Source organism: Pleurodeles waltl, chromosome 4_1 (assembly GCF_031143425.1).
Source record: "Pleurodeles waltl isolate 20211129_DDA chromosome 4_1, aPleWal1.hap1.20221129, whole genome shotgun sequence".
NCBI classification, from domain to species: domain Eukaryota; kingdom Metazoa; phylum Chordata; class Amphibia; order Caudata; family Salamandridae; genus Pleurodeles; species Pleurodeles waltl.
This window is the reverse complement of record NC_090442.1, coordinates 637,034,932-637,061,936: the sequence shown is the minus strand read 5'-3', so window position 1 is coordinate 637,061,936 and position 27,005 is coordinate 637,034,932. Positions and strand designations below refer to the sequence as shown.

The 27,005-nt window shown below is 42.2% G+C and overlaps 1 protein-coding gene across 1 annotated transcript in view; it reads right to left on the bottom strand.

The window, feature by feature from the left end:
- The window catches only part of MON2 (MON2 homolog, regulator of endosome-to-Golgi trafficking), a 775,721-nt gene that overhangs the window by 66,481 nt on the left and 682,235 nt on the right, over positions 1-27,005 (bottom strand). The window contains 1 exon segment of the mRNA XM_069229077.1: positions 4,287-4,494. Within this exon segment, the coding sequence (XP_069085178.1) occupies positions 4,287-4,494 (208 nt within the window).

The following is a 27,005-nucleotide window of genomic DNA, read 5'->3' as shown; positions in this document are numbered from 1 at the left end:
AAAACAATCTAAGATGGAGTCGACGCCCATGCACAATGGAGCCGAAAGGGAGGAGTCCCCCGGTCTCGTGACTCGAAAGGACTTTGTCGAAGAAAAACAACTTGTAACACTCCGAGCCCAACACTAGATGGCAGGATAACGCACAGCATGTGTATCTGCAGCTACACATGCCATCGAACATATATATATATATATAGCTCACCCTGGTTAGGTTAAACCGTTGTTTCTAAACAACGGGACATACAACTGTAAGGACGCATTAAAACTTTGCTCTAACACTTCAAATATGTGGAAGCTAGTCTGATTCAGCAAATATATATAAGAATAATTTCAAACAGATTAAAAGTCTTGAACAATTTCAAATAATTCATGTAATTATTAAGACAGTGATTAATTAAGCAGCCTTTTTAGGGGGCTACAAAAGGAAATAGAGGTTTAACAGGCCTTTAAGAGGGAGATGATATTATACAATTGTGAAAAATATGAGAATCATGTCATGTGTCAACCTGGTCGAAATCGCCTTTGACCAGAAAGTGGAAGACATCCTAGAGCGCAAGTCCACCAGTGGAAAAAAATAATAAAAACTGCAATACGCTCAACAACACTTCTTCACAGAGAAAAGGAACTCTATATAAAGGGGACAACAGAGCTACAAGGAGGGCCACTAATACCTTCCACCCCCCATGTGATTGTGTACAGGGAAACAACACAGGAGGGCTTATCCTAACACCAAAATGCAGATTATCAACAAAGGAACATAGTCTTGCATCTTCAGGCACAGGTTTGAAGATGTTGAGATTAGAGTCGGAAAAAAGACCCACTGAGCAGAAGACCTGTGCACCTACCTGGAGTGACAGCAAGAAGAAGTGATCTTTGTCCAATACGTCCTAATACTGAGTGAGGAATACCTCCTCAAGTCGCCCTCCCAGACATGTCCAAAGAACCAAATGTGATGAGACACAGACTTTTTTGCTTGCTGCGGCCTCCAGAGAGAAAAAAAAGACCCTCCCAGTAGACAATACCTGTTAAAGTCACAACCGGAAGCAGGTCTGGAGGTGTGCACAGGTTCAAACGGTAAGGACGGATGTTGGGGTAATTGAATCCCAAAGAGTGACAGGAGCGACATATATGAGATCATAACCTCTTCATTCAAGACACTGCAACTAAACCGCTGAGAAAAATATTTTTCAAAAAATTTGTAGTGGAGAGCAACTCTGGATCCAGACTGTGCGGTGGGGAAAACAACAGAGTGCTGGCATGGCTCCATTTATGGCTCTGCGACATTACATCATGGGAGATCAAGTTTGAGCTGTGGTGCCACCTGATGCAGCAGGAGGGCTTTGTCAACTTTTCTGGATCCAGTCTGGCATCTGAATAAGATTAAAGAGGTGAGGAATCTGCAGGCATAAGTATCCATCAGCATAGGAGCTTTTCTTAAACTTGACTCGATCGTAAGAATTCAGAAAACAGAGTGGCCAGAAAATATGAGGTAAAGAAAATAATACAAAGAATGAGCCTTGCTTGTTCTTTGCTAACTAAACCACTAATACTGGGACTCAAGAGAAAAGGTAGAAAGCCCTGATTCAAAAGGCTTCAATAGTTGGATAATACAAGACATATTTTCATTATTAATGGCATCAAAGGAAAACCACTTGATGGGGCTGATTACATCTGTGCAAAATGTATAGCATTCCAGATGTCTGACATAAGGACCTGATGTACCTACATGAAGGTCAGAAACAATGGATGCAAATTGTGCACCTACTTTTTAGGCTAAGACTCCTAGGCCACTCTGCAAAATTCCCATTTGCAGAGTTGCAAAACAACCTGATTAATAAGTATGAATTAATCAGGGGGATATCTGCAAATACAGGAATGGTGGCATGTAAAAACTAGCAGACCTCGTCCTTACATTTGCATTCACATACGGAAACATTTTGTTCTAAGCAGCCCACATCACTAAAAAGACAGATACTGCTTAAAGGTAAATGATTCCTCTATGCAAAGACATTGTGGGGAGCACGGAGTGGCACACCTGGACCACAGTCTGCTACTCCTGAGGCCACCCAATATGATTCACAAAGGGGAAGACGTCATACTGGGACAGTTACCCCCTTTGGGGCTTGGATACCAATCGTGTCAGTACCTGATCAATTGTTTGAGAGTGTAACTGCAGGTCACAAACCAATAATACATGACACATCACATCGTAAATAGGAGGTGGATGTCTCTTTGATCCCCTCTATTAATTGTGATTTGAATGGAGTCATCAAATCCTTTTTGTGAGTCTTTTCTGCTCACAAAGGGGGTTTAGTGCTTGGAAACATTATTCTGTAGTCAGAAACCCTGTCATTTTTCCGATGTCATGATTTGCAATCGCAAAACAGTGTAGTTGGCCATATTATAGGGATGCTAGGTGATGACTGTATTAGTGAAATTTACTCAGAGATTTTAAATATTTTATTACCTACATAAAAGCTGTTGTTAAACGATTTTAGGATTGGAACTGTACCATTTCCAGGTCTAGGAATGTTTAAAAAATTCCAGTCACCCAACAATGAAACGACAGGACAAATATTTTTCTTTATTAACTTGTAGAGATGTCTGACATATAGAAAAGTATGTATTCCTGACCCCTCCTTTTCACCAAAAGATTAAAAACTTAATTCAAAAGAAAACTATTTCAGGAACTGTATTCCTGTTCCATTATCAGTGCTCAGAGGATCCATTTGTTAAAAGGACAGTGGGTGCTTCACAAGCGTAGCACTCTAATGCTAAAAACTGAGTTCAAATGAAATATCTGTCGAAAAAGCTTTTCCGGCATTCCTTATGGTTTGCAGGTAAGTGTTCCTACAGCATAAAAATAAGGGAAAAATGCAATTCTAGTGATAAACATTCAGGCCCTTATTACAACTTCGGTGGATGGAAAAGCACGTCCACCGAAGCTGTGCGGTCAGAAAACCGCCAGTGCAGTGACCTGGCCATGAGGGCTATTACAAGTTTCCCGCAGGGTCAGCGGGCGGAAACTGGGTTTCTGCCCACCAGCCCAGCTGGAAACAGCCTACAACATTGACGCCAGCGGCAATGTTGCAGTGCATCGTGCTTTTCACTGTCTGCTAAGCCCACAGTGAAAAGCGCAACAAGGCTGTCCATGGGATCCCCTGCACTGCCCATGCCAGTGGCATGGGCAGTGAAGCCCCCATGGGGCCCCCGGCACCCTGTCTCTGTCAGCTTTTACATGGAAGAGCCTCAGGGCAGCGCTGCTTGCAGTGCTGCTTGCAGTGCTGCCCTGGCGGATTAAGACTGCCAGCACCGCCAGGCCCTCAGCCGGTGAAAAAGTGCCAGTGCCGGCGGTCCGGCCTCCACATTCCCACCGTGGCGAATGCGCCACAGTCGGACTGCCGGCACTGCCACTTTTTCACCAGCTGATGGCCTGGCGGTGCTGCCAGTCTTAATCTGCGAGTCTGGTGGTCATAGAACTGCCACATTCGTAATGAGGGCTTCAGTCTTAAAAGGAAACTTAAGCCAAGTAATTTTTTCTTGTCTGTAGGGGGGGGCTCTGAATACAGTTTTAAGGATATACCAATTCAGACAGTAGAAATCTAGTTTCAAGAGAAGGAACTGCCAAGTCTGTCCAAGCAATGGCGACCAGTCAAGGGGTTCACAGAAAGAGACAAATCCCTGTATTACAGCTGTTCATAAATGTATTTATTAGATTTGTAATATAACATGTTACCTTGAGAAAACTCTGCAAAGCTAATGTAAGTGAAGAGAAGTAGAGATCCCTGTTATACTACAGATAGCCCACATAAGACCTTTGATGTTCAGGGGTGGACGAAGACACCCGCAGTGGTGCTTACTATCCCCGTTTATTTAGTGGTGAGAGAAAGACAAGCCTTTTACCAAGGGATGGCAGAATGTACCATCAGGTTCCTGTGAAGACTCAAAAACGTGCCATCTGTTTATACTGCGTAACTTTAGGCCAGCTTTTCTGTTAAGACTGTTCCAATATACTTCATAATTTTTCATGAGTGCTGGTTATAAACCTTGCGTGTGGCAAAAATATAGTGCATCTATGCACTTACGCAGGCCAGTGACTTAGTGAAGCACATATATGTGACTTAAATGAGACTTTAGCCTTTTATCACCCGTAGGTGTTTTGACCCGAAGGCTTTCCTGCACAGCTTTTCGGAATCACACCATGCAAATCGTCCACTCCCATGCAGGCCAACAACACATACCATACTGTACTAAAACATGTTTATGTGCATAAAATTAGTTCCTACCGGGGAAGTGGGCATTTTCCACTCAGCCTTTCATCTTCTAGATATCGCTGCAATACATCTTGTGATCTTTTCAGAAGCACAGACAGAGCCATTCTTGAGATGAATCCTTCCTGAGGGGTTGTAACCTTATTACTGAAGGAAAACTGAAGCAAAGTTTCAAAACACATTTTTGAAAATTCTTCTCGCATTCGAATATCTATTTCTGCTTCTGTGAAAACAAAATAAAAACAGAAGAAAAAACACTTTAGTTAATCATGGCACTAGGTATAGGCAATACTAATCAAGGTTTAAAAAGTACACTGGTTTGTCTCTGTATCACATAAAGACTCTGATATCTTTTTTCAGAAAGACAGCAAAGTCATGAATGGGGCAGCATGAAAGGCCTATTCTCCTTCATGATCAAACAATTGTGTTGCACCACAAACCAATGCTACTTCTTCAACGACAAATGGGAAAAATAGTTCTCACTGGGCCCGTGACGCAGATTCTCTGCCTCTTCAGGCTCCATTATCATCACAAATGTGCCACAGCAATCCCACAGAACAGTGCCCACGTGGTGTATTGTATAAGAGTCACCCTACAACCCTTTGGAAGCGTCCCATACTAACCCAAGCCGAGACCCATGCCTGGCGCAAATGGGGCCAAATGGCCACTTCCACAAAGCATAACCCAAACTAGGGTGTTTATGCTACTATAATAATCACAATTTAGGGTAATCAAATGTGTGTACTCACTAGAGACAAAAACAAACGGAATTAACAAACATCCTAGGTAGATTGTTAAGAAATCTAAAAACTATGTTTAGTCAAATGAGCATCAGGCAACAATTAATGTTCTGTTTATGAGTATGCAGAACTGAATAATACAGCCAAACTGATAACAGGCTGAAAGAGGTGGGGGATAAGCTAAAACTACATCTGGGACAAGGGGAACATTACAACTTGAAGGTACTGACAGACCCCTGCTTTATGGTTAGAAGATACAGCCATGCTGTTGAAAGCTTTAAAACAGGTGCACACTGCAATTCAAATGGAACATAATGAAAAATCATGTGATTCGATGCTCAGGTGGTACAAATATTCACAACACGGATAACCAGAAATAGCAGAAGAGGGTGGAGGCTGACTTACAGCGAGCGGACTTCAGTATAAGTCTCATGAGAAAGTCTGTAAGTTTATAATGTAATTAGCTACATTTTGATGTGTAAGAACGGTCCTGAATGTTAACAGTGCTTTTGCCCCTTTAACAGTCTTAATTTGCATTTTTCCTCCAAGAATTGACCCCAGTAATGGTACCTTATACCTTCACTCTTTGTCCAGTACCTTCTCCATGGCTCCTTTTGCAATTTTAGTGTGTGTAGTATTATCATCCAGTGGCAAATCTCTGGAGTAAATCAAATCTGGAGAAGCTACCCAGCTTCCAGTACAAGGGTGTGGGATTTTATTAAATATCAGCTTGTCCATGGGACAGGTGCTTCATAAATCTACATGCTCTGTAAAAAAATCACTAGTCTCTTTGTTACCATGCAGTGAGGTGACAATTTAGAGCAGAGAACTCATTGAATCAGAGCTCTGAAAACAGCCTGACTATGCCAGGACTCGTACCATAGCAGGGTTTGTATTCTAGAAATGCCCTGATTTTTCCACCTTTCCACAAACTGACATACTGGAGCTGGAAGCAGCAATAATGAATAGGTGCAGTTTTAGAATATTCTTACACGCTGAATGGATTTTACAAATTCTTCTCTGATTTCTTCCCAAATTTGGAAACAGTGGAAATGTATTCCTGACAAGGGAAGAAGTAAAACATTTTCCGGGTTGGGGAAAAATAGAGTTGAAGGAAACTTTAACTTGCAAAACCTTAGCAGATTCTCACGTAAGTAAAAATACACATGCATATCTGATCATGCAAAAACGCAGCACACAAAAGAGTATGGTTCCCAGCTCTACTTCTGTAAACAGTTATAATTCATAAAAGTCATACAGCTGCCCTAACGCCCACGAGGACAAAAACCATGGGAACTTTTGTGACTTTCGTTAATAATTGGGCCTCTAATTAAGTCTAACATTAGGCAAGGCGCTATGTTTTTATTAAAATCTAAAAACTTTACTGTGAGTATGGCATTCTGCTCTTTCACAAGGACTGCATCGGCAAACAAAGTAATTTTCGACAATTTTTTTTTGTTGCTTTTAGCCAATGTTTTAGTGAAGGCCTGGCAGCTCCCACAATAAATCACGTTTTGCACAAACTATGTCAAAACGAAACACACATAGAGAAAACAAAAAGGCTGGCAACCACCATCAGTTCGATTGTCTTTGTCAATGCTTGTTTATTTTTATGTTTCCCATAATTTTGCCAAAGCTGCTTTGACACTAATTTTTCCATTATAAGTACTTTTTGGAAATACTAGCATGTTCACAACACATTTTTCTAAAGGATGCCTCAAAAAATGATGCCTAAAATTTCACAGTTAAGCACAACGTGTTTCTTCTAGTTGCTATTTTTTGTGTATATTTTATTTTGACAGCAAACAATCATCAGTCTTTTGTGATTATTTGCATTCAGAAATCATTTTGAGAGTATTACAGGTAAGCCTCAACTTGTTAAACTTTGTAAATGTGTGTAGATCCACATTTTCATACCAGAACCACTACCAGTAGTGCAAGAGAAACACACAGCATTTCCATAGAGCACAACACCTAGTAATAAAGATTTAGCATTAAGGATCCATAAATACAAGTTCTAAACAGCAGAAGCATATGGATGCAAATCTTACCTCAACTGCTGATTCACAGATTCATGTGTATTGTGAATTGGCAGCTGGTGGGTTTATGCTGCATGGGGTTGGCCCTACTTGTCCAAAGGACAAAATAAACATGGAAAGTAGGTGCCCTTGACTCGAAATAATATGTTCTGGGTGTCAGGCAATATGAATCCTACATCCCTGATAATACATTCCCAGTGCAATAATGGACTGTTTGTTGGGCCCGTCAAGGTGTCATGTTTCTACTAACAGAAGAATAGTGCTTGTAATATCTTTTGAATGTTGTGGAGTGGGACCTTTACTTGGTGTTCTGCATCTCACTTGGAGAAGTCGTAACTCGGGTGATGAACCTCCATCATCAGGTAGAAGCTAGATGAGAAGCTGCAGGGTGGCTCTTGACTTTGAGGGGAAGCTGGAACAAAGGCTGAAGCATGTGCCTGAGCTTTCTGAGCCGCGTCCTGCTCTGTCACATAATATGAAGCCTTGTCCTTGATTATAAGGGATGGATGCACAGTCAAAGTTTGAGTGTTGCCTTGACAATGGAACATCTATGGCACAGGATACCTTGATTTTAAAGAGAAATGTGTGGCACAGCTCTCAACGTTGAAGCACTGACTCTGAAAGCTGCCAGACGGCACCAGATGTGGTCCTAATAACGTCAATGGTCAAGGCACAACCTTGAGGGCCAGCTTGCTGGGATGAGGCTCTGAGACAGAAGGATCAGCACTTCACCATGCTTACCTACCTGAGCCTCAATGTGGACAAACTCCAAGTTTTCAGTTTCCTAACCCATATTTCCAGGCAACAGTTACATTCCTGGTACTATAAGTTTATTCTCAAATTTCCAGGACTTGTTCCCACCAAACAGGGGATGGGTGGGGATCAGTTAGCAATGACACAGTGACTGTATGCACAGCATATAAAAAATATAACGGTGAAAATTGTAGTTTTTTCACAATGACTTAACTACACTGGCTTAGAACCATTGAAGATACTTATAGACACTGAATGAAGTCAAACTGATTTTTTAAGTTATCATCGGCAATAAAATAAAACCAAAAGGCACAGCTAGCTATGTCTTCAGAGATCCTAGCTTAAGAAAGCCGAAATATTAACTTCCTCTAGCTGACACCACCTGCAACTAGTATTACTTGAGCAGACAGGTGCCTTTAAGTGACAATAAAAAATACTGTAATAAGTGTGCTGCCTATCTGGAGCTCTATGAAAAAAATATCCACTCTGGTGAGTGTGCTGATCGTCCCGATTTCTTTACTGCTTGCATTTTCAAGACTAAGGCAGAATACAACTTAAGAAGTGCTTATGGTGAGCTCTCATTTCTGTCTCAGGTCAATGCAGTAGAAGGGACCTGTTTTGGTCTGTTACGTGTGCTTAGGAAGTTGTTGCGTTTTCTTACTTTTTCTGCTCAGAAACTGGTAGTACAGGTCTTAATAACATCTAGGCTTGACTACGTCAATGCACTGTATTTGGACCTGTCAGATTCCTTGATTAGTAAGTTGCAGTTGGTCCAGAATGCAGCTGCCTGTACTCTTCCAGGTCTGCCCTTGAGAACTCATGTATCCCCTTACCTTAGCTTAGCTTTCTGAACTGGCTTCTTATTAGGAAGAGGATTCTTTTCAAGACCTTGCTCCTGGTACATAAGGCACTTCATCAGTCTGGCCCTGGTTACCTCAGAGCAAGGATCTGCTTTTATGCTCCATCCAGGCATCTGCGTTCAGCCAACCTCTTCCTGGCCAAAATCCCAAGGATTCGGCAGTCCAGAACAGGGGCAGGTCCTTTTCGTTCTTAGGACCTTCATTATGTAAAAAAACTTTGTCTGGAGCTACGGAGCATTTCAGCTACATCCCAGTTTCAGAAGAAACTGGAAACATGGCTTTTAAAGCAGGATTAGTGATTTGTCTCTCAGTCAAAATATCAAGGGAGGTGCAGAGCGCCAGGACACTCCTTGGAGTAACAGAGCCCTTTAGAAAAGCCCTTTACATAACATTATTAGCAGTGGTGTCAATTAGTATGATAAATTAGCATTATAGTAACTTGTTGTACGGTGTGGCATACCACACTTATAGCACTTCCAAGTAGCAATAAATATGTATTACTATTCACTTTTAATTGTAAATAAATGCCTTTCTAAAACAATGGAAATGCCGCTGTAAAACAGGTATAAGTTTTAAAAATATTTAATAAAATAGGTGTTTTGATATCTTGCTCAGAAGCAGAAATAGTCTACATTTATGGATACAATAAATAACACACGATGAAGAAATATACGTACTGTGTCCCTACTGAGCTCCTGCAGACTGAAGACTTCTACCCAATGGAGTGCTGACATTCATTTTTAAGGTAATTGTCTTTCAGTGTGCCTGTGCTTAAGCAACTTCAGTCAGAGACCCTTTATTTTTCACCTGCCCTTACGGGTGATTAGTACACTTTACAAATCCTGATTGATTGAATGATTAACCTGTCTAGATTTTTGTTAATGAGCAATGATGAGGTGAACTTCTGATTAGTGCCTTCAATACATCAATATGAATATTTCCCTATAGGATATTTCAGAACACAAGTTTGAGACCTCCTTTGTCTGGTGGAACTAAACAAGAGCTGAACACCAATTTCTCACAACCCCCTGAAGTCTTTACAGCTCCTACACTCATGTTTTACAGTGTGCTGACTGGCTTCTTTGGAAAGAACCCGAAGGGCCACCTGAAGTCATCCTCTAGATGCTCCACATCCAACGATTTAGCCGCCTGCCTTCGGAAATGCCCATTTGAGAGAGCTGTGTGGCATCTTTCTGGGGTGAATTCCATGGCTGAAATTATGCTGATTACTGAAGCATGATTAGAGGACTGCTTTAACTTGTAATTGATAATGAAGACAGTTCAGTAGCTCTTCAGAAAGGTACCACAGGGCTGAACAAAGTAGAGACAAATGTTTCGCTCATGAGCTTGGTTAGATATTTATTTAATAATTTGCATACAGCAGCTGGATCATAAAAACATTCTCTCTTTAACATAACTGCAAATTAATCAGAAAACAAAAAGTGGTCCATACTCTCAGCACTGCTTATATATCTACTAACTTTGAGCCACTAGCTGAGTTCCGGTCTATTTCTTTAGCATAGCCTTACCTTGTTAGAAGAAAACATTTTATAATGTGCAGATCTCCAAACAGGACCTTTATAAAATGTAAAAATAAATTTAAAAAAGAGTCTATCCACAGAATGGGAAGCTGCAAGGGTAGGTGAAGAATCTGCAATTAAACAGACTATACACCAGAAACAGCGTTACTAAAAGAAAGTAACTATTTTTTCTGATGGATACTTCTAACTGCAGATTCCTCACCTTGTGAATAGATACCTTATGTAGTACCTCCCCTAGTGATGGGTTTGTGAAATGGCCCAAAGTAAAAATCCTGCAGGATCGAATGGGCAAAGAGCCCATTCTGTCGGACCTGGCTAGATAGACAGTAGTGTTTCATGAACGTGTGAAGTGACACCCAATGACCAACACTAAGCATGCCAACATGGTGGTAGCAGCCTTGAGTCTGGTGGAATGAGCCTGAAGACCCTCAAAGGGCTGTTTCCTGGCCAATCAGTATCAGATCTTTATACAGAGGGCAATCAATCTGGAGACGGTCCGGTGCTACAGTGCCTTAGCATTCTTTGTGACAGGTATGCCAACAAATAGCCGATTATCCACCCAATGGTCCCTGCTGTGATCTGTGTAGAAGCTAGGAGCTCCCTTTGGATCTAAGTGAAAGTATTTTTTTGTCCTTGAATGGATGAGCAAAAAGCCCCAACAGGGTGATTGACTACCCAATGTGGAAAGGTGTGCGAACTTTTGGGAGTAACACTGCCTTAATACTTAGGATTAGCTTGTCAGGGAAGAAAGTGGAATATAGCTGTTTGACAGAGAGTGCTTGTAGTGTTCTCACACGAGAAGCTGACATGACTTTTATGAGGAGCATTGTTTTTAAGGTTAGCAAACCTACTGTGTAATATCTCGTGTAGAGTGCACATCCGAATTGTGTCAACCAAATTCAGAACCCGTTTGGGCATCTTAAAAAGTTTTGGTGGAAGCATATGGGTCAGTCCTTTTAGAAAGTGCCTCACACAAGGTGATTTAAACATAGATGGTTGATCAAGTAATAGTAAAAAAAAAAAAAAAAAAAAAACATAAGGTCGTCAAGTAACCTTTAACCATGCCCAAATAAAGGCCCTGCTGGGATAAAATTAGGGACAAAAATAATTAAGGCTTGCAGTGGCTAGATTTGTTTAGAAGAACAACATACAACAAACTTTTCCCAGTGTCCTGCATGAGTGGTTTTGGTGGAGGGACACCTAGTTGCCAGAATGATGTTTACTACCTCTGGAAGGAGACAAAAAGCAATCAACTGTTGCTGCTCAATATCCAAGCTTGTGGGTTTAAGTTACATAGGGTCGGGTGCAGGACCCTGCTGCTGCGAAAGAAGGTCCTCCTGATAAGGCAGCCAAATCAGAAGAAAGATGCTTATGGCCAGAAGTATGGGTAACACATTCTCCAAGTCCAATGAGGAGCCACTAGGGCCCAGCTGCTGCTGTTTGGACAGGAGAGGTGTAGTCAGGAAGGAGTACAGGAGTCCTTAGTTCCAGTCCACTGGGAAAGGCATGTCAGAGGGCAAGAGAGAGTTGCCTTAGGAACTCCAACACACTAAAGTTTGGGCAATGCACAGCCATGGTGAAGGCATAAAAAATGTGAGCCAGGGAGCTCCCTATTGCTGGGAGATGCCAGCACCTCTTCAGAGTGCAGCTACCTTTCCTAATCTGTTCATCAGGTGTTATGTTTAAATATCCTGTCAGGTGTTGTATTACTAGGGAGATGCCCTGGCTACTCAGCCAGATGTAGAGCTTCCTGGCACAATACTCAAGAAGGCTTGTAGCATACCACATAGTAGTGGATTTGCCCCTGAGAACCTGCTCAACCAGGAAGACATAGGAGGTAAGCTTTTAGTGCCAAGCAAATCACCAGCAACTGCAACAGATTTAAGTGGCGGTGGGGCTCTTTGGAAGATCAGAGTCTTCTTACCTCCATCTCCCCCAGAGGGTCTCTCCAAAAGAGCAATGATGCATTTGTAATGTCCGTTACGTTCTGGAGCATGGAAGACTGACACCAGCTCAAATGAAGTCCAGTAGCCACCAGTACACCTGCATGGAATCTGAAAGGTTCCCTTGATGTTGAGCTCATTTCACAATTCAGATCTCAGGGGTGAATAGGAAGGTGGTTAGGAAGGATAATGGACAATTTGAAGCACCCATCAGTCTAATATGATGTATCACCATCACAGTGGCACACATATCTCAGTGAGAAGTCACTGTGCCACTGCCCCTCTGCTGGCATTTTAGGCTTTGCTGTTAGCAAACAGCAATATCACAGAAAGCTAGATCAGTTCCATAATCTCTGTGCCCATCTTCTCTGCATCATTCCTCCCAGTAGCCTTTCCTCAAATCCTGTTAGATTGGTGGCTTGCGGTTCCAAAACAAACACTGCACCCCACTGGGTAAAAGTTAGCTTCCATTTTGTTCTCCTCGCAGTGTGCCATTTTGCTCCTCTTTTATATTCCAATCAGCGATTGGCCCAGCTATTCAATGTTAATTCAGCTTGGTCACTTGCATTCCTACACAGAAAACTGCCTTCAGTCTAGAATCAAACACCTGAATTGCACTGCTAAATATCCAATTGAAAAATATAATCTTGTGTACGTCAGAGATTTTAACAAAGAAACCCTAGCCCTTGTCCAGTTCCAGACAGCTGAGTCTTTCCTATTCTTTAGAAGGATGTGGGTGGTGTAAAAAGTAAGTAGGGTTACTGACTGGCCTACATGAAATGGTGGCCCTTGTGCGAAGCACCAGTTTGTTAGGTTACATAGAGAGGTAAGACAGCTTAGATGACAAGGCCTGCAGCTCATTCACTCAATGTGCAAATGTAACTGCCACAAGGAAGGCTGTTTTCATTGTGAGAAGCCTGAGGGACAATTGTGGAAAGGCTCAAAAGGAGCACACATCAAAAAAGTTAGAACCAAATTAAGGTCCCACTGAGGCATAGTGAATGGGGAAGGAGGGAGGAGATGAGTAAGACTTTTGAGGAACCTATGTACAATAGGGGACTTAAAGAGGGTTGATCAGGCAACCGCAAGAAGGCAGAAATGGCAGATAAATAGCCCTTAAGAGTGCCCAAAGCAGAGCCTTGCTGGGAAAGGGAAAAAATTAAGAAGTAAAATCTCAGAAAGAGGGACAGCAATAGGATCAACAGACTTTTCTGTGCACCATGCCACAAATTTCTTCCAAAGGCAGGAGTATACTGATTTGGTGGAGGGACACCTGGCTGCCAAGATGATGTTACAGACTTTGGGAGGAACGTCAAAGCCTGTCAAATGCTGTCGCTCAATCTCCACGCAAGAAGGGGGAAAGTGGACAGGTTCGGGTGAAGAACCCTCCTTTGCTGCTGCGGCAGAAGATCCTCCCTAAGGGGTAGTCTGATCGGAGGATCTATGTCCATGCTCAGTAGCTCAGGATACTAGACTTTTTATGCTCAGTCTGAAGCCACAAAGATAACATGGCTGGGTCGTTTCTGATCTTCTTGAGATCTCTGGGCAGGAGTGTTATATGCAAAAAGGCATACAGGAGGCTTGAGCTCCACTCAAGACGAAAAGAATCTCCGAGCGTGAGTCGCCTTGGAAACTCAAGGGTATAAAACTGATGATATTGTGAATTCTCAGCAGAGGCAAACAAATCTAACCAAGGCTCCCCCACTGCTGAAAGGGACCTTGCGTCACCTCAAGGTGGGGACGCCATTCATGATCCACCAGGCACCTTCGTCTGAGTTCATCTGTTCTGGCTTTCAGAGAACCGCCAGTTGTTGAACCACCAGGGATATGCCCTGCTGTTCCAACCATGTTCAAAGGTGCAGAGCCTCTTGACAAAGGATCTACGATGCCATCCTGCCCTGTTTGATGCAATACCACATGGCAGTGGTGTTGTCCGTGAACACTGTGCACTAGCTTTCCTTTGGTGGAGGGAAGAAAGGATGTCAATGCCAATAGGATCTCTCCGAGCTCCAGCAGGCTGATGAAGAGACCAGATTCTGCCGGAGACCAGAGTCCTCTGATCACCTCTCCAGATGGCTGCCTCATCCCAGGAGTGATGCATCTGTCACTAATGTCAGATCTGGTTAGGGAAGGGAGAGGGATCTGCCTCTGACCCAATCTTGGTTCCATAACCACCACTTCAGATCTTTTGCAGCTCCCGCCGAGATCTGGACCATGTTGAAGAGATTCCCCTGATGCTGCGACCACTGAAACTTCAGGTACCACTGCAAAGCCCACATACGCCATCTGGCATGCATTACTAGCAGGATGCAGGAGGCCCTGAGTTCAAACAGCCTCAGAGTCAGTCTCACCGAAATCCAGTGTAGAGGCTGAAACATCAGTATCATAGACAGACTATCCTGGACTCGCTGTTCGGGAGTATATGCCCGAAACTGCACACTGTCCAGAACAGCCCTGATGAAAGGGAGCATCTGAGAGGGAGTCAGGTGTGACTTCGGCACATTGATAGTGAACCCCAGCGAATGCAGAAGATCTGCCGTAGTCTGGAGGTGGGAGATGATAGCCTGGGGCGAACTCGCCTTTAACAGCTAGTCATTGAGATACGTGAGGACTGGCACCCCTCATCTCCGCAGATGAGATGTGACCACCGCCATCACCTTGGTGAACACCCGAGGGATGCTGGTAAGGCCAAAGGAAAGTACAGTGAAGTAAAAGTACTTGTGGCCTACTGCTTGTGGCCTACGGTAAACCACAGGTAAATCCTGTGGGCAGGCAGAATGGGGATGTGGAAATAAGCATCCTGAAAGTCTAACTCTACCATCCAGTATCCTGGGTCCAGGGCAAATGAAATCTGAGCCAATGTGAGCATTCTGAGTTTCTCCTTTTTGAGTAAGAGATGGAGGGCTCGTCAATCTAAAATAGGGCCAAGACCTTTGTCCTTTCTGAGAATTAGAAAATAGCAGGAATAACAACCATAGCCAACTTCTGGCACTGGGTGGAATAACAATCACAGCCTACTTCTGGCACGAGAACCCTTTCTATGGCTCTCTTGGCCAAGAGAGCCACAACTTCCGCGCGAAGAAGGGACAGATGATCCTCTGCTATTCGTTCATGATACAGTGGCATGGGGGGGGGGGTAGCCTTGAAGGGGAGAGAGTAGCCCTTTTGTTCAATCTACAAAACCCACCTATCTAATGTTATGGACTGCCAGTGGGGCAAGTGATGGCGAATTCTGATGCCAACTGGATGCCCATGGTGGTAAAGGGGCGGGCTAGAAGGGTTTAGAGGATGCTGCGGTTGAGGAGGCGGGGAAACATGTACGGCATGGTGGCTGGGCAGAAACTGCCACAGCTGGAAGCCCCTCCCGTAGCAAGACAGGAGCAAAAGGCAGATTGAGGAGGGCCGCCACGAGGCTCAAGGACCTGGCCGTAGCCAAATCCTTGAAGCGCTTGAGCGCCAAATCTGCACTGTATCCGAAAACCGCGTACCATCCAAGGACAAGTCCATAACGGAAACTTGGACATCCCCTGAAAAGCCAGCCGTCCTCAGCCAGGCATGGTGCCTCAGGGCCACTATCATGGAAACCACTCAACCTAGCAAACCAGTTGTGTCAAGATTGCAATGAATTGGGAGCCTTGCTGAGTCTCTCCCATCAGCAACAGAGAGGATGTCCCGGGTCTCCTCCGGAACCTGTGGCAGAACTTGCACAACCGTGTCCCACAGTGTGTGAAAATAACCCAAAAGGCATGCGGTGTTCACAGACCACAATGTCAGGCTGGCAGAAGAAAACATCTTCTTCCTAAATAAGTCAAGCCTCTTGGATTCCCAATCTGGGGTTGTGGTTGGGAAAGTGCCATGGGAAGTTGAGGCTTGGACTACAAAGCTCTCAGGAGTAAGGTGTTGTGTGAGGAAGGTTGGATCCCCAGGTGCAAGCTGATGGCAGCAGGCAATCATCCTATTCACAGGAGCCCCTGTGATAGGTTTGCACCAAGTAACCAAAAGAACATCGGTAAGGGCATCATTGAACACGAGTAGGTGTTCGGATGTGGAAGATTACGGTTGCAACACCTCTGTCAAGAGATTAGTCTTGACTGCCACTGAGGGTAGCTGAAGGTCTAGGACCTCAGCTACCCTCCTCACCAGCACTGCGTAGGACGCTCCTTCCTCTGTAGCTATGGTGGGGGAGAAAGCATACCAGGTGTGGCTTCACTCAAATCCTCACACCAGTTCCTCTCTTCCTTATAGGGATGGTATTCTGAAGGGTCCAGCGACCCCTCCCAGTCTTCTTCAAAGCCTAGCTCAAGGGAATAGGGCTCAGGCTCTGATCTAGGAGGAAAAGGCTCCTGCCAGAGTCAGGATTCGGAGTCGGGATGACAATGGGGATGGCGGCGCCGCTGGGTGCCGGAAATGGTGGCATTGGGACGGTCAAAATGGTTCGACCGCCGTCAGTCCGGATCCAGGACTTGACCCTCAGGGGCCCATCGGAGCTGAGGCTGATGCCACTGGTGCAAAACCATATGGGGCCCCCCCGGCCCTGTGGGGCCTGAAGGTGCACTGACAGAGTTGGACTGCCCAAAAATGAGGTGCATGGCCTCATAGAACAACTTAAGTTGGGCAGGGGTTGCTCTGGCTCCTGGGAAGCTGGGGAGGTGCTGCGCCGGCCAAGGCTCCAAGGTGTGAAGTCTAGAATGCTGTTGCTCCCTTGTGTCTGCTGACGTATGAGGAGAAGTTGAAGACCGCTTTGACTTCCTGCTTTTCTAAGGACTTGGAGTGGGATGACAATGACTTTGGGCCCTGCAATTGGTCCCGGGACTTTCCCCCTTGACCGGGACCTCAACTTGCATGGAGTCGCATGCCGGGCTGCCATCACTATTGGGGACCACACCCTGGATGCTTGAGCTGGCAATCGGAACACGACTTCGGGTTGTGGTCACACTACAAACACCACAGACAGGTGAGGTGCTGATCAGTCACCAACATCAACAGGTGACAGGCTCTGCAGGGCTTAACACTCATCTTATGTGATGACATCCTTGACACACCAGGTGGTAACACCTCAAAAACCGTTGACGAAAAAAATAAAAACAAAGTTCAGTAAGAAATTGACTGAGGGTTACCTCTTCTTTCAGTGCTGACTGGCGTGGAAAGAAAATAACTGATATCAGCGCCCCTGGGTAGCACCTATATAGGAACCACAGCATCTTTTCCAGCGCAGATGATGCCGATGATGGATGTGGAGTCAATCAATGCCACCTACCAGCACACAGGGGTACTGCTCATGAAAAACCTTTGAGATCCAGTCTGGAGCCCGAGGAGCGTTCAAGGGTAAGGAATCTGCAGCTTTAAGTCCCAATCAGATCATAATGACAAAGGCAGTTGGTCTAGCTTATTAATTGTGAAAAGCATATGTTAAATCGTGAAAGCTTAAAACAGTTGGTTGTTATCACATTGTGTTAGAGGCCAATGACAGCTATTTTCGTACATGTAAACTCACAGATTACTGTAGTAGGCAAGGGTTTTGGCACTGGCAACCCACTCTGACAAACCCTGCGGGGATTTTCACTATGATGATTCTTCTTAGGCCCTGTTGAGACAGGGTGTGTATTGTTTTGAAAGGAGTATTTTTCTACAAATTTGTAATTGTATAACTGTATGCATGATTGGTGCTAGTTTATGTACACTTCAACGGGTCAGTGTTGGGTAAAGTGTAAAACCAACATTAGAGGTTGAAGGCTTCATCAGTTTATAAAGAAAAGTCATGCCAGATTTTATGGGTTTGATCTGTTAATTATTATGAAAAGCAATGACAAAGCCAGTAGCCTGACCTACTTATTGTGAAAAACATGCATTAAAGACAATAGGCTTTGAAGGATGGAGTATTATTAAACTGTGCTAAGGCCTGTAGACAGGTGTTTTGTTACATGGAATTTAACAGCTTTTCAAAGTAAGCAGCTATTCTGGTGCTGGTGATCCACTCAAACAAACTGAGGATATGCACTACAATAATCCTCGTTAGGCTCTACTAGGAGAGATAGTATCTAGTGTTGCAATTGCAATTGTATACACATTTGTACTTTTATGACTGTATGCCGGATGGCTGCTTTGTGGAAAGCTTAAATCAATACATTGGGCTTTAGCTGGTTATGGTGACAAGCCAATGATGAGGGCTATATAATGGATTGTCTAAACTGAAAAGTTATGAAAAAGTCAATAGGTCTGACATATGGACTGTGAAAAACATATGTTAAACTCAATAGGCATTTAAGGGTGGATTGTTTTTACTCTGAATTAAAACCTACAGATTTGTTTGTTAAATGGAATTTCATAGATTACCTTAGAGTTTTGGTATTGGCGCCCCCTCAGAAAAAACATGAATATAGATTTTGACTGTGAGAATCATTTTTAGGCCCTGTTAGGCTAGATAGTAATTTACTCTGCAATCTGTAATTTTGTATACATTTGCAGTTTTATCACTTGTGGGACAGCTTACACTCAGTACAGTATGCCTGAGTTGGTTACGGTAAAAAAAACAATGATAAAATCTACAGGCTTAATAGATGTGTTTATTATGAAAAGTTAAAACAAAGGGAGCAGGTCTGGCCTGTTTATTCTGAAAAGCATATGGTAAGGTCAATAAGACTAACAGTGTATTGGTATCACATTATGTTACAAGCCCTGGGAAGGTATTTGGTTACATGTAATTTCATAGATTACTATCTTATGCAAGAGTTTTGAGGCTGGGCACCCTCTCTGACAAACCCTGGGAGAAGAATTTCACTGTGATCATTCTTGTTGAGGCTCTTTTGAGTGAGGTAGTATATTGTGTTGACAACTGTAATTTTTTACAGGTTTGTAATTTTAGAAATTCATGCCCGATACTTGCCAGATCATGTGCACTTCAGAAGGCCTACGTTGTATATGATGTCAAACCACTGGTAAAGGACAGAGACAGGATAAACATTACGTCAGATTCATTAGGTGTGATCTGTTTATGATGAAAAGTTATGCAAGTAGGTTTTTACTTATTGTGAAAAGCAAGCGTTAACAAAACAGGCTTTCAAAGGTGGGTTGGTATTAGACTGTGCAAAAGAATGTAGGCAGCTGTTTTATTACATGGAATCCCGCAGATTACTGCAGTATACAAGGGTTTTGATGTTGGTACCTTCCTGAATGAACCATGGGGTCCACTATGGTAATCTTTATTAGGCTGTAAGAGTAGGAATGTTATATTCTTTTGACAACTGTATTTTGTACATATTTGCAATTTTTTATGGTATGCCTTATGGTTATCATGTGAGAAGGCTTATGAACCAACACAGTACGACTGAGTTGGTTATGATGATTGTTTATAATGAAATGTCATGATAAAGGCAGTAGGCCTGACATAATGATTGTGAAAAGCATATTCTAAACACAATAGGCATTTAAGAGTAGAAGTATTATTCTGTATTAAAGTCTACAGTATTTCATTAATTGGAATCTCACTGATCACCACTCTAGGCAAGGGTTTCGGTCCTGGCTACCCATCTTACAAACCGTGGGTATATAACTGTCAGAATCCTTGTTAGCCCCTCTTAGGTGAGATTGTATTTTGCTTTGCCCACTGCAGTTTTGTATACTATGAAATTTTATGATTGCGTGCCTGATAGGTGACTTGTGGGAAAGTTTATGGTCAGTACAGGAGTTTTTCAGTTAGTTATGGTGATAATCCAATAATAACGGCTAAAGGCCTGATTGAATCACTATAAAACAATATTTCTGCTGCTGTAGGTCTCATCTGTTTATTATGAAAAATTATGATAAATAGATTAGACCCGACATATTGACTGTGAGAAGCATATATTAAAATGAATAAGCATTTATGGGCGGGTTGCTATTTCTTTGTATTAAAGTCTACAGATAAGTATTTTGTTATATCAACTGTCACAGATTACCTTTGCATGAAATTATTTTGATGTTAGTTACTCCCTCCCACAAACCATAGTAGGAGAAAAATTATTTGTAATAATTCTTGAGAGAATCTCTTCTTAGCTGTCTGCCAGGATCTTGTAATAAAACATCATTAAATAATACATACATCCATATAAGTATATATCTATATAGATACATACAGGGCCTCTGGGGCAGACTTCTCCTACCATACTCATACTCCGCTTCTATCCATCACAGTGAACTGCATGGGGTAATTGTTCAGTCTGTATCAGTAAGTGGCTCTCTTGTGTCCTGCTTTGTAAATTACGTCATTTTCTGATCACGTGTACACCCACCTGTAAATAAGAGTACTTCACTGTCCAGGCTGGTTGGCCAGTCCTTTAGTTTTGATTTTCTCCTTGTAGAGCTCCCCTTTTCCTTTCTTTGCTTCTACTCTTTATTTTAATGTTTATCAGGAGGATATTAAAGCTCTCCAGGCAGTGCTAGCAGGTCACCTGTTTGCTGCTCATTTCATATGCAGTACACTGCATACCACATGGCCAGTTTCTTTAAGCCAGAAGACCATTATGGAATGCTGTTTTCCACAGTGTATAATTGTTTTACTATTCCACGATGGTGAGCATGTTGGTTTTAAATATGGTGGCCATTCATGAACTTTAAAATGACACACTATAGGCAGCAGAATACTTACAATGTAGGATGGACACTATTTTTTTTTGCTTTATTACAAGTATATGTTTGACGTCTTTAAACGGCAGCATGTTTTCTGTTTTGTACGTCTGTTCTTTTAATTTATCTTGCATATGTTGCTGAAATTGTGTTTTTTATTGTGGTTGTGTGAGAGGGTGAATTCAAGAATGAGTCAACTGATGAATGGATGAGGAGACAAAGTGTACGTATGATGGATGACTTATTGAGAACCAAAACCCATCAATGCCACAAAAGGCACTTTCAATCATAAGCTAAACCTATTGCCATTGCCAATGCTTGTTCTGGAACACAACTTACTTTTCCTCATAAGACTTTGACCAAGAGCATGAGAGAAAAACACAAACAAGAGGGAAAGAAGGAAGAGAAAGATGGAAAACCGTGACAAACTGAGAAAGCATAAACCTACAAGAGAGAGATAGAGGCCAGAGAGTGTCTGGCAGAGGATTAAAGGGGCGTGAGGTGGAAACATGGGTACTCAGCTTTGGTATTCGGCATTCCGACATTTCCAAAGACAGAGACATCTTGTTCCAAATCCAATTACCAAAGCAGTGAAAATCATGCAAATGTGCGTGCCTTTTTTTTGTTTTTGCACAAGTGGAAAGGGACTGTAATAAGCCCCCAGGACATCATATTTAGCACTAAGAACAGATACAGTGAACAGAATGAAAAGTGGCTACCAGTATTATGCTTAGCTGCTTCTTGGGGAATAGCTGAAACGTAGATATACTCAGAGAGCAACCTTTTCCAACGCGTGTCCCTGTTGTACAATACAAGTGGCACTATACAAGTGAAAATTAGACAGCTTATTCTTCGACTTTCCTGTGAGATGGAGTCTGAACATATATCTTGCCATCTTCGCACTATACAAGTGAAAACCAGACAGCTTCTTCCTCGACTTTCCTGTGAGATGGAGTCTAAACGTATAACTAGCCATCTTCAGAGTAAAAGCTCCACAGTGTGAGAAGCTCTAACATACTGCGAGAGCGATTATCCGAATACGAGAAAGTTAGGTTCTTCTTCATTAAATTAGTCCAGACACAGCTGAGAGTCAAGTGAAAACTCCCTTATAACTATAAAGATACTTTTTGTGCCAAGCTGAACCCAGTTTATTGTCGGTGGAATGATTTTACAATTTTGAAAAGTGATATCCAACCACTTAGATTAGTTTACAAAACGTTCTCACCCATTCCTGCATGACACTCAGGTTAATAACCATCATTTATCTTGGTTCTATTATTTTAATGCCAAATCCTGAAATTTGACTTATTTTGAGGTTTTGATATTTTAGCTTCAAGGCTTATTCTATTCGTACAATTTCGTATTGTTGCACTAGTGTTTTGATTTTTTTTCTTTAAAAAACATAATTGGCATCTGAGGTCAATACATGACTTTCATCAAGTACATGAAATGGATAGATACACATGCATTACAACCACTGCGTGGGTGTTCCCCCAGTTTAATCCCTCACCCTCTAGAGTCTGGTAGCCAGACAGAAAGCACTTGAGCAACATGAAATAATTGTGTAATAGCAAATATCATTTAGGTAGCAACAACAGTAACCCAATAGATTTTAAAGAAGGTGGTGCAGACCACTTACACCAAAGATGTTTAGTTTATACCACCAAGGTTTTGCTTGGCATCTAAAATCATCCTATGGGCTTAGCTGAACAGCATAAACAAACCAAGAGTTCCTCAACACTACCTCTATTTGTGAGTAAACCCTCCTTTACCTGGCTTTGTTAAATTCTTCCCTGAGATCCTACATGATAGGTTTCAAAATCCAAAATTATCTTTTAGAACAGTATGGGTGTCTAGTACCCAATAATGCATTCAATCTGTCCCAGACAATGTGCAATCTATGTCCAAGAGGAAAATTCTTGCCTGCTCTTCCTGTATGCAGACAGTAGTTCAGCCATAGACACAGGCCTAACTGCATTGAACAACAAATCTTTCTTGGGGTGTGCTCTTGACTCCTCCTCATTGCGGGGCATGCTGCAGTACCTCAAAGTACAGCTGCACATCTGGTAAGGCCAGCCCGAAATTCCTTGTGTGTTAACTTGAAAACTAACAGCAAGACTCTGGCATGGGCTCCATCTTACACTAGCCTTTTGACCACTTAATCAAAGTCCTCAAAGTAAGCAGCTTTCTGTAGGGAGAAACTTGAATTCTATCCTTGGAATAAGGACTGTCTGGCTTAATGTGCATAAAAATACCCTCATAGAACAAACTAACCTTGATAGTTAGGTCTGTTCTTGACAGAAGTACGATGTCAGGTTATCACAAAAAGTTTGGGAGGGTGTGGTATCTTTAATGAGCAAGAGTCAAGAGACCACAGAGAAAAATTTGTTGATGCCAAGTCTGAGGAATAAACAACTGCAGCTTGGCATCCTTTATATTGTCTATTGTGAAATCTGAAAGGAACTCCGAGCCTCCTACAAGTACCCTTTCCTTCAATGGCATTATAATTGTTACATTCTGAAAGCCATAAGCTTGGGGTGTACTAACGGTCAGAATATATCCTAGTCATTGACAGAGTGAGGCAGATAAAAGGTAGGGACTTTATTGTCAATTTGGGATCTTAGTTTGTGTTCATTAAGTAATTTGCTGACGTGGATTAGCTGCATTATCCACACCACTAGTGCTCTAAGAGATCCATTCGTACCAAGCAGGATTCATTAGCAGAAGGCATGTTGGAGATGATACCAAAAAGTGCTACACATAACTAGTGCAGCTAGGATAGGCAGAGGGAAGAGAAGGATCCTATCCTAAGATGTGGAAAAAGCCTTCAACATGGTGAACTGAATTTTCCTGATGGAGGCCTTCATAGTGAGGGGTTTTATTTCAAGGCTCTTGAATATGGTATTAACAAGCTACGTTAAGCCTTCAGTGATGATACGGGTATATGGAAGAGTACCTTATAAATATGGAAGCACAAAGCAGAGTTGGCCCTTATTGATAATCCTTGTTTTCATGAACCAGGAGTTCTAGGACAGTGCATCAGGGATAAGCAGCAGATTCAATGGGACAAAATAGGAAATTATGTCTTCAAACTGCTGATGTTTACAGAGTACATACTGATCTCCTTCACCAACCGTGTCTCCTCGATCCCTGCACTTCAGCATGAGCTGCGGCTTTTCCAAGATGCTTCATGGCAAGATTAATAACAGCCATGTCAAAAGAATTAAACCTCATAGCAGCTAAACGAAGGGAGGGAACGTCAGGGGCAACTTGAGTCTCAATAGAGTGACAGCTCCATAAAGGGGGAGGAAGCAAGAGAGAGAACATAGGCAAAAGAGAGCAACGTGTGCCACAAGGGTAGAAGCACATGGGCAGTAGAAAGCAATTAATGTGGGTAGGGGAGAAAAGCACATGGACAGAAATAGCGAGGGGGGAAAAACACACACGGGAGACAGCTGGAAAACATACTGTCATGGGGAGCCTGGCGGGCTCCACTTAAAAATAGAACTGGTCGTTCCCAGCTTCATTCCAATCTTTTGAACCGATTTTGCACTTTTCGTGTCTTACCTGTCCAGTTACACTAAGAGTAATAAACAGATCCGATTTGGCTTTTAAAGCAATGAAACTAGTTAGCTATTTTTCTTTATACTTACTATTATAAAGGAAACTTTATATTATGTTTGTCATTATTCAACTGTCTTCTTACTGTGGTATAACCGAGTAATTAAATACGAATAATTGTCATTGTTTTTTTTTTTTTTTAAATGTAACAATTATTAATTTGACATTGACTTAAGGTTTAGATGCTTACTAAAAGCTACCGGTAAAGTGACAGTTAGGAATATGCTATAAAAGTATTCATTACTGAATTGTTTCATGGATTTACTCTGAGTACTCAACTAATAAACCATTAAATTTACACTTTTCGTAACAGTCAATCACTGTCATGGGTGAGACTTTACATAAATAGAGGCAGAAGTTAACCAACACACCAATATCAGTTAGTTGAGGGTACTCAAATAAAAGCTACATTACAAAAATGAAATCAGCTTAGAAGTGTTACTGATGATGAGCCAAATAAATATTTATTTAATTAGCTCTCTCTGATTAATGGGGGCATGATCATCTTATCTTTGAGCCAAGGAGAAGGCTGTACCCTGGCTTAGATACCAATTAGCTGGGTTTAAAAGCCAAATATCTTTTTTGTGACTATTTAGAACAACCAATTCATTAAATTAGGTTGTAGAAGAAATTGTCAGGTGACTATCAGGCACAAGAGGGGGTCCAGAGTAAATCGTCTAGGTCAGTGGTTCCCAACCTTTTGATTTCTGTGGACCCCTACTTTAACATTAATGTAACCCAGGGACCCCAACTGAATCATCATTGGAATCTGGGGACCCCCGCCTGAGTCATTACTGGAAGCTGGGGACCTAATTGGTCAATATTTGTTAATATTATTTTATTTTCTAGGCTCTCGCGGACCCCCTGAGAAGGCTTTGCGGACCCCCATGGGGTCCCCGGACCACAGGTTGGGAACCAGTGATCTAGGTGATATAAAATCTGCTAATCTTTCTTATTGAACAGACACTTGCTTGACAAGAAGAACTTTAATTCATTTTTCCAGTTCTTTAGTATACTTTTCCAACTGAAACAGTATCAGTCGGGCCTCTAAATAGTGACTAAAAAGGTTTCCAATGCTAAACAGTATAAGCTGAACTCAACTGAGAGACATTCACCCTAGAGGATTGCAATGGGCCTTAATGAGTGATAAATTGTTTTTTAGATATTTTCTATGGGAACACTTTCCCAGGTGCCAGACTGGATCCAAAATATCCTTCTGCAATAACATGTCAGAGGCACTAGGTCACACTGAATGACAGCAGGAAAAGGAGTTGCAAGCTACTGGAAAAGATGACAGACTGGATATATGTGTCAAGGCACAAATAAAGTCAGCTCCATCTATATATATATTCTAAAGCCCGATCTATGCTGGGGAATTGCATAAAACAAACAGAAGGAAACAATGAGATGGGAGCACAGTGAGGAATCTGGAAAAGCAGAATCATCTATCATAAAGATCGATTATGAGGAATAGCTCATTTGAAACAGGGTATTGACTTAAGATCGGATTTCACAATAAACGTTTACAATAAACTATACTGGAAATGAAATTGTCAGGTGGCTATAAGGTATGAGAGTGTGGTTGAGAAAGGGCGTACAGGACCTAGGTCATAGATAAGCTGCAAATTCTGTTAAGTGAACAGATACATTTCTGACCCCCCAAAACTTGAATGCAAATCTTTCAATAGTTTAGTATACTGTTCCTCCTCAGAAGGTGCCAGTCCAGCCTCTAAATATGAATGAAGAGGATTCCTCCACTATGTAATATGAGCAATATTCATCTGAGAGAACTTCACCCAAAGGTTTTGTATTTGTTTTGACTGATGATTCAGCTGCAGGAGATCCTTTGTGGGAACACTTTCCCACGTGCCAGATTGGATCCAGAATAGTTTTCTGCAGCAGCAAGTCACAGGCACTGAACAACAGAGTGATATGGAGCTGCAAGATACAAGAACTGAACCACACTGGATATCTAAATAGTAATGGCACCAGTGACGTCAGTTCCATCCATTTATTCCACAACCCGATCAAGGTTGAGACTGGAAGATGTTATAAAATAAGTTAAGAGGACAATAACAGAGATGAAAGGGCAGAAGGAATCTGCAGGAGTAGAAATATCTATCAAAAAGACCATAATTGAAGGTAACTGATTCTCCAATGGATGTCGGCTTGTGCAAATTTCCTTACATCAACAACTTTCAAAGCATCCTTCCGGGGAAAGGGCTGAAAGGATTCATACAGCAATTATAAAGGATTGAAGCACTGCTCTACCAAATTGAACATACTCTCTTGTCGAACAGTACTGCTCAGCGAAGGAGCGCAAAGAGTTCGAGGTAGCTGCTTCCCAGACATCCTGGGTTGGTATACTTCTCTCAAGAAAGATATTGCCATCCTGCCTCTTATGGAGTGTGCAGTAACCTTTCAGGAGAACATCATTTGTCATTTCATAACAATGTTTTACTAGAATAATACATTTTGAGATTTCCTCTTCCTTAGAGTTCTCCTACCTTGGGGGCTTCTTTTATAGCCTATAAATCTATCATCAATCCAAACAGCCTTGTGTATGTAATGGTTTAGGGCCCTTCAAGGAGTCCAGCTTGACGATGTTTTTTCATCTTAGGGCCGTTGAAGTACTG